At 39.7% G+C, this 9,349-nt stretch overlaps 1 protein-coding gene across 1 annotated transcript in view; it reads left to right on the plus strand.

The window, feature by feature from the left end:
* Positions 1-2,829: 2,829 nt before the first annotated feature.
* zgc:86896 (actin-related protein 2/3 complex subunit 1A-A) overlaps positions 2,830-9,349 on the plus strand; it is a gene marked incomplete at its 5' end in the record, with an annotated part of 15,806 nt that continues 9,286 nt past the window's right edge. Inside the window, 2 exon segments of the mRNA XM_032536895.1 lie at positions 2,830-2,991; positions 3,539-3,718. Of these exon segments, the coding sequence (XP_032392786.1) occupies positions 2,865-2,991; positions 3,539-3,718 (307 nt within the window).

The raw sequence follows: 9,349 nt of genomic DNA on the forward strand, positions 1-9,349 counted from the left end.
TCTCAGCTGGACCTGGAGGCCGTTATAGTGTTGCTAGGTTACTTTATGATAAAACATCCGATTTATAAACTACACGTGTTTTGTGTGCAGAAATCTAAAAGTAGAAGATTTCTCTTTGGAATGCAGCGCAGTAGAAGTAGAAGGTGGCGTGAAAAGATAAAAACTCAAGTAAAGTACAAGTAGGTCAACATTTGGACTTAAGTACAGTACTGGAGTAAATGTACTTACCACTGATTTGAACCATTAAGTTTTTTATACTAACTCACTGGAGCCTTTAAGGTGTAATAGTGAAACACCATAAAAGGGCATTTCCACATGTCCTAATCTGCATCCTGTGTCCCTCTGTTACCATGGAGAGTATCAGTCTTCCCATCAAAATCTCGGCAAAAAATAAGCATTTCCCAAAATGTCAAACTATTGTTATAAATGTAGTGCAGGTAGCTTATAAAGAAGCTAGTATAACGTTAAATCTCCTGTATATCAGCTGATCAAGTACGCTTAAATGTCAAAAGTCAGTAGCAATATTCAATATATACATAGTTTATGATGCATTATTTTGTTCTGATACCACAATCATGTTTTGATGCACACCTGCTTCCTCTCTAACTTAACTTTGTTGCACATATTTGTATGTATTCCTATTATTATTTCATGTATATTGTGTGTATGTATGTGTGTTGTATCCTAGTATTTCATTTGTATTTATATTCTGTGCTGTGTGACTGATTTTGCTGCTGGAACACTATAATTTCCCATTTTTTGGGGATCAATATCTATCTATCTATCTATCTATCTATCTATCTATGGAGAGAGTTTGGATGTGACACCAGAGTAACCTGATACCCTTTAACTCCCAACCACTGCCATCAGCTCCTCTGATTACTGATCTCTTCCTGTATTACCGGCTCGCAGTGCAACACACTGAATATCCCATCAGCTGATCGCTAGTTTGGACCATTTTGTTAATAACTTTTTACATTTTATCCCTGAGTAATGCATGAAAAAATGCCCAGCGTGCATGGACTTACAGTACATTAAACATAAACCAGATACAGAAAGGAACACATGCATTTAAAAGTTCATGTGACTTTTTACACACCTTTGTGTCTATTACAAATATCCTATATTACTTATAAGGTATGTGATTGTAACCCAATGTGAAAATCAAAGTAAAGGCTAGCTAAACACTCGTTTCTGACTTTTGGGACAATCTTTGTGATCCAAATTGACCCTCTTACATCTGGAAAACCTTAAAAGCAAGAACAAGAGTATCAGTTATTAACAGTCCAACTAATGCTCTGAACAAACGTGTCAGGGTTATCAATCTAAGGTAATATGCACATACAGTATGTCCCTACCGTCTAATGTGTTTAGGTGAGACTCCACATGGGATAAACCATGAAATCCTCATGCTCGAAAATAAAAATGAATTATTTCAGCACAGTGATGTCTGAGAAATACAGGTTTTTACTGACCTGGCCCTGGAGAGAAAGCAGCTGTCTTCCCAGCGGAGGACTGGCAGAGGACCGGTGGAGGACTGGCGGAGGACCGGTGGAGGACCGGTGGAGGACTGGTGGAGGCTGAGGTGTCGGTCTCTCTTTACCTCTCGCCTAGCTCTGACCTTGTTAAGTTTCCAGGCAACATAATGCTCTCCTTTGGTTGGAGAGAAACAGAAAGGTAGGGTGGAAAAGTCATTGTTCACCACCTCCTGTGGCGTATGCGTGTGTGTGTGTCTGTGTATGTGTGTGTGTGCGTGCAGTGGCTTGCATAAGTTTACACCCCCATGCTAAAGTTGATTAAAAAGAAGAATAAAAAAATCATCTTTTGGAAATTGATCTCAATGCCTTAATTCAAAAAAATTAGGGAAATCCAACCTTTAAGGACACTAATTTTCTTTGTGGATGAATAATGTATCATTAATAAATAAATACTCTTCCTTAAAATACAGGGGGTATAAGTATGCCCCCCCTATGTTAAAATACAGGGGGCATAAGGGGGTGTGTATACTTATGCCCCTGTATTTTAAAATGGGTGGGTGTTTACTTATGACCCCTGTATTTTAACATAGGGGGTGTATACTTATGCCCCTGTATTTTAACATAGGGGGTGTATACTTATGCCCCCTGTATTTTAACATGAGGGGGTGTATACTTATGCCCCTGTATTTTAACATAGGGGGTGTATACTTATGCCCCTGTATTTTAACATAGGGGGTGTATACTTAGCCCCTGTATTTTACATAGGGGGTGTATACTTATGCCCCTGTATTTTAACATAGGGGTGTGATACTATGCCCCCTGTATTTACATGGGGGGTGTATACTTATGCCCCTGTATTTAACATAGGGGGTGTATACTTATGCCCCCTGTATTTAACATAGGGGGTGTATACTTATGCCCCCTGTATTTAACATAGGGGGTGTATACTGTGCCCCTGATTTTAACATAGGGGGGTATACTTATGCCCCTGTATTTTAACATAGGGGGTATCTTATGCCCCTGTATTTTGAACATAGGTGGGTGTATACTTATGCCCCTGTATTTTAACATAGGGGGTGTATACTTATGCCCCCTGTATTTTTAGGAAGAACATTTATTTATTTACAATACATTATTCATTCACAAAGAAAATTAATGTCCTCAAAAGGTTGGATTTTCCTAAATTTTTTGATTTAAGGCTATAAGATTAATTTCCAAAATATGTTTTTTTATTCCTCTTTTTAATCAACTTTAACATGGGGGGGGGTAAACTCATTCTAGCCACTGTATACTGGGCATTGGTGTTAGGTGGCACAGTAAACTTGCTCTAGACAAGATGCTTGCTCAACAGCTATCAGCAGACACACCCACCTTTCTTCCACTCCCATGAGTCTTCACTTCCTTCACCCAGTCAGACTGCATAGCTCCATTCGTGTCGACTGCCCAGAGTCCACGAACACAACCCCGCACCTCCAACTACCAACCAGACCTCCACCTGGCCACACAGCAAAAGGTAAGTCAGGACTTGGTTTTTATCACATCTAGTTCCATTTTAGCTCACGTGTAAAACTGGTTTATGCTTTCCACCCGGTCCATTCTTATCTATGTGTCAGGTTGATATGGCTAAGCAAAGACAAATGCAACAAAAGAAACTTCTACTGTACTTCTACTGTGTGTACCAGTCCGAGGCCGTATCTTCTTAGGTTCAAACCTTTCAAACTGTGACAAAACCAAGGTTTGTTTCTTCCACTCAGGATCAGGTTATTGTTAGAGGGAAGAGAAAAACACAGACGTAATAATTAAATAGTTTGCACAGTGTGCACCACACCAGATAAAGGTGTACTCTTATCTCCCAGGCATTACTCGCCAACTTACAGTGAATTAAAGGGAGAGTAGAGAGCACTGTAAGTTCGTCCACATAGTGGATGTACTTGCTTTCTTAGGACCTAAATTCCAAGTCTGCATCATAGTAAGTAACACCCATCTGGCGTTAAGATGAAACTCTCACACCAAGAACTTTAGAATTCACTGCTCCTGTAATTTCTCAACCCAAATACAAGAAACCAGCTCTGCGAGTGTCCTTACAACATGTCTCCCTGTCCTTCCTGATCTGATCCTGGACCTGCGGCCCTCACAGCAGCTACATTCCAGCAGCCTCTCCTGCCTCTGTCCGGACATGTCGCTCTACAGTTTTGGCCTGGAGCCGCTCTCCTGCCACACCTGGAACAAAGACAGGACCCGTAAGTGAAGCAGCAAACACAGAGTAGCTATGTATGTGTGCAGTGTTCTTTCTCTATCATTTATGGGATCAATATAGGGTGGGACCACTTCTCAATGCTCTCCCTTCTCTTATTGCATTAATGTGGCCTGGAGAACCACTGGGATCTGATTATTAATGCAGGAAATGGACTCAAAGAGCTTTACAGCAGGGATCTGACTGTTGTGATTGTCCACTGCTGTCTCTGTATACGCCATTACGGTTATTGGTGAATGCTGCAGTGCAGTGGGTTTCTTCTACATTTTAAGCAGGAATGGACCCAGGGTTACCGCTTTAAAAACTCCAGTGTGATTACAAAAGCAATTTTATTTTTAGTGTCAGTCAGTTCTGACTGGCTAGTAGTCCTTACCTAGTTACGTCTGGCCATAATACTCTGCTTCTGACTGCTAGTATCCTTACCTGGTACTGTCAGGCCCTCAAACTCTGCTTCTGACTGGCTAGTAGTCCTTACCTAGGTACTGTCAGGGCCCTCATACTCTCTTGCTTTCTGACTGGCTATAGTCCTTACCTAGGTCTGTCAGGCCCTCATACTCTGCTTCTTGACTGGCTGTAGTGCCTTACCTAGGTACTGTCAGGCCCCATACTCTGCTCCTGACTGGCTAGTAGTCCTTACCTAGGTACTGTCAGGACCCTCATACTCTGCTTCTGACGTGGCTAGTAGTCCTTACCTAGGTACTGTCAGGGCCTCATACTCTGCTTCTGACTGGCTAGTGTCCTTACCTAGGTACTGTCAGGACCCTCATACAGTTAGTTGGGGGACTATGGTCCATGACAAGGTGTCTCAGGAGCTAAGTTTCCATCCACTTGTCAATCGAATTATCTGAAGGTTGGTTAAAAAACTCAAATGAAGAAATCTGCTGAAAGTGTGTTTCCGTCCAACGGGTTTAAAGCCGATAAAAACCTGTGGTGATGACGTCACACGCTGTTTTAGAGTTAAATTGGTATGTTGATTTGAGACATTTGAAGGTGTTTCCATTCATTTTCACTGAATCACAACATTCAACAACAAAGTTTTTCTAGACAAAATGGATCAACACACAAGGGACACAAGTTGTAATGTAGTTGTAAAGTCTCTCGTCTCCTCGTCCGTCCACGTCCATCTGTCTTTGTTGACGCCCGCCATGTGTGCACACAGAGAGGAAATACTGGGGGAAATGAACTACAACTTCTTCTTCTTCTTCGTTTTTTTGCTGGTTGCAACCATAAAATAACCTAAAACTTTATCACAATTGATTATTTAGTCAGCAAATGGCGTCTCCATCAGCGTTTATCACATAAGCCGAATATCATCAAGAGAAAATCAGATGAGACCGAACATATTTCCTTTCATTTGACTGTTTCAATAAGGCATTTTTCATTCAATATCACTTAATTTGGATAAAAACGTGTGGATGGAAACATAGCTATTGCTACAAAGAGCCTCCAGCCATGCCGTAATTAAAGCACCCTCTCGGCAAAATGCAACCTAGGGTGTTTTTGTGAAGGTACAGTAACTTGGTTAAACCTTCATTTAAAAGCATATTTAAGACAGAAACTTCATTTTTAAGATTCACTGCATTCTTATTTTGGGTGAAATGGTCTTTTGGACGGGAGAGCTAGGGGCGCTACTATGATAGCATCAAAATCAACATTTTTAAAAGACTAAGACAGGGCTGTTACACTCATTTTCACTAAGGGCCACAATGGAAAATGAGAATCATAACAGTAGCCAGACATGCTCATATTTATTTATCTTTGACTGCATCATTGCATGTCTCACATAGTCTTCTCACTTACACTTTGGTCCTCAGCCATCATGGAAAAAACACCCGAAACATCGGACAAAGTGACAAAAACTTGTATTGTGAACATTTTATTGGACATGAGGGGCGGATCAATATCTGTGAGGGGCCGGATTTGGCCCGCGGGCCTTGGGTTTGACACATGTGGACTAAGAAGACTCAACACAACATGAAACACTGCTCCAGGTCTCACCAGGGGCTCCAGAACTCTTCTGGGTTTGACTTACATGTAATGTTAAACGGTCAATATCCAAAATCAAAACCAGCAATGCAAAATAATATATATACCATATCCATATGTCGGTCTTTTCTTTGTGTTGGGGTTCTACACGACTAAAACTACTTTTGAACGGACACATGTTCCACCAAAACAAGTTCCTTCCTAGGACATTTAACCCTGGTCTTGTCTTCTGGTTGACCGTGCACTTAATGTCCTTCTGGGTTGTTTTTTTTTTCATTTTTTGACCTTTTGTCCCTTTTCTGCGACGCTTTTTCAATGTTTTGTCACTTCTTTAACATTTTCAATGCTATTTTTCCCTAACACCAATTTATTACCACTAGTTTTACACTTATTGTTGGAATACATGGTCAATACATTTCATTTATAGGACATTATTATGTATAATTTTGAAATGAGACTTGCTTACTTACTAATATTAGAGGAACTTGTGTTGATGGATAGTCAGATATGTATCTCAAAGTCTAGTCAGGTTTGAAATCCATTTAAATTTTTTCAAATGATATAACAGTGAATATCCAAAATTCAATGAAAGTAGTGATTAAGTATTTGTAATTGTACTTAAAGTTTTGGGTAATTTGGTTAAAAAGAAACCCATATTTCTGTAGTTTTGAGAACCCGAGGACAGTACAAGGGTTAAACAAAAGTACAGCTGAGGTTGATGGGAAGGTTTGTAGTTTTGTAGTTGTTTGGTCATGAACTGGAGGATAAAGATGGAAAGTCAGAGGATCATAGAACTTCTTCTTCTGGTGACAATTATTATCTTAACCAAAACTTCATGGCGATCCATCTAATTGCTGTGGAGATATTTCAGTCGGGGGTTGACCGACCAATCCATTGCCAACTACACTGTTAGTCTAAATCTGTTACGGGTACTCACAGTCCTCATACTGAGGATCTGGGTGACCCCTGAATTTCCTCCATTATCACAGTTATTGTTTGGACAAACTTCCCACATGTACACAGTACATACTAACATCTAATGTGCAGTACTTCTGCTAATTCTACGTACATTCCTTTTCCAGTTTTAGTTGTTTGAATGGTCCCAAATGAAAACACTCATCTCCAATATTCAGGTATTGATCTCCCGGATGGAAAATGAACTTAAATGGGATGAGCCACTGGGCTTTCTTCTATCGCCACCTGCAGACCATGTGTCTAATTACACACAACGCCGCATCAAATTAGATCAAATTAGATTAGATTCAACTTTATTGTCATTACACAGGTCCAGGTACAAAGCAACGAAATGCAGTTTAGGTCTAACCAGAAGTGCAATAGCAGTAAGTGCAGGGTATACACTGGTTCCATAAGTGCAGGACATGGATAAGTAGTGAGGAAATATAGAACTGAATACTATTATTAACAGAATTTTACAGATGGGTTTGTCCTATGAATATAATAGCTAGATAACAAGTATTGTGAGCAAGATTTCCAGCTGGATATGTACTGAATATAATATACAGGTGGATATTACTATAGGTAGAAATTTTACAGATATGTACAATGAACATAATATACTACTGTTTTACAGAGTTTACAGGTGAATATGTACTATGAATATACATGCAGGCTATTGTTATAGACAGAATTGTTACAGGTAGATATAATAAGTTAGGCTAAAATGAGCAGTATAACAATGATTTAAAGGTAGTACAAATAAAGTTTGGGCGAGCTATCCGAATGATGGCAGTGGAAAGTGATTGCATATTACAGTTATAGTAGGGTATTGCAGATGTATATGTAAACAATTGAACCAATGAAACTGAGGATCTGTTAGACCTCTTTACATGAAATTCCACACGTAACGTCGCAAACATGGTAACTAATGCGGAGATTGCCATGCATTTCTCTGTAGATTAAAAAGATAAACCCTATATTATTTGACCCTGCACTTTACCTAAGCAAGGTTGGTAAAGCAAGAGCCCCTTCGCCCAGCTCAAGACACATCTGGACCTCCAGAGAGCTGTCAGTGACCACCAAGATCCGAATATTCAACTCCAACGTAATCGTCTTACTGTATGGGGCAGAGACCTGGAGGATAAATAAGACTACCATCAGAAAAGTCCAGACCTTCATCAACACCTGCCTCAGAAGAATTCTCCAGATCCGTGGCCTGACACCATCAGTAATACCAACCTCCGGAAAGGACGGGCCAACTCCCTGCCGAAGAAATCAGGAAAGGAACGGGGCTGGATAGGCATACCCTACGAAAACCACCAACCAGCATCACTAGGCAGGCGTTGCGGTGGAACCCACAAGGCAAGCGGGAGAGTGGCCAGAAACACCTGGCGACGCGACCTTGAGGCTGACACCACCAAGATGGTTACCCGGAACCAGTTAGAGAAATGCCCAGGACAGAGGACTCTGGAGAGCTGTTGTTGTGTTGTTGTTGTTGGGCCCATACCCTGGTAGGGGTGACGGGCAGTAAGTAACACCTTTACCTAAGCCATGGGAATTTCCCATTCCAACTCACCATTAATAATCTACATACATCCACACCTGGACACAAACTGCTTTTAACTGTTTTATTTATTTTGTTTGATTCATGCTAAAATCTTTCCAAGCTGAAAGTTTGTTATTGTTATTTTCTATACTGTAAGATGCTGGAAATTCAATTTCCTCGCGGGATCATCCCAAAAGGATCAATAAAGAGAAGTCTAAATCTATCAGATGAAGCTATACAATGATATTAATTACTTTTGGTTGCAATGCCTACACTTTGTGCACGCATATTTCTTTACGAGATCGCAGTGAGTCCTAACAACAACGTGGTGATCATCTATGAAAAGAACGGCAAAGAATGGTTAAGATCCATGAGCTGCTGAGCACAGTGGACGAATCACAGGTACGTAATATAATATGTACTCATACAGCCAACAGTGACTGTTAAATAGCATGTAAAGTGCTGATTTTATGAATACATTATAGTTCTGTTAAAAACCCTCAATAAACGTTATTTAACAGATTAAACATCATGGTAGAATGATTTCCTCAGAGTTTGGGAATCCCAGTTAAAGATTGTTCCACAAAGCACTTAGTAATGATACTTTTGACACAAAGTGGTATTAATATCTACAATTTAGTACACACATTTCTGTTTTTACCCTCAAATTGACCCGTTGTCCATATCAATGTTCTTTTTAATTCCCCAAAATAACATGATTGATTCCACGCTCTTTGCCAAGTACAATCTCTACTTTCATTAATTTTGGTCTTATTCATTTTTATAGCTTTGAAAACAAATGGAAGTTTTTTTGAAATAGTTTAAGTAAAGTTGACATGTTCCAGTCTGTGATTATCCTCACATCTGTGATTATCCATCAACATCCATTCTACATTGTACTAACAAAATGTGTACACAGAGTGCAGTACAGTATTTCCCATTGGGGACTAATAAACAATATCTTTCTTATCTATCTTATTCCTTCATTTTAGTCTCAATAATTCCTATTTCTGCTTTTCTAACTCAAACATTAGGTATAATTTCCTATAATGAGGTTTATTGACCATAATTCCAAAATAACTGTAAACTAGTTAAAGTTTAGTGTATATGTCACGTGGTGTTAACACG

This window comes from Etheostoma spectabile, chromosome 15 (genome assembly GCF_008692095.1).
Source record: "Etheostoma spectabile isolate EspeVRDwgs_2016 chromosome 15, UIUC_Espe_1.0, whole genome shotgun sequence".
NCBI classification, from domain to species: Eukaryota; Metazoa; Chordata; class Actinopteri; order Perciformes; family Percidae; genus Etheostoma; species Etheostoma spectabile.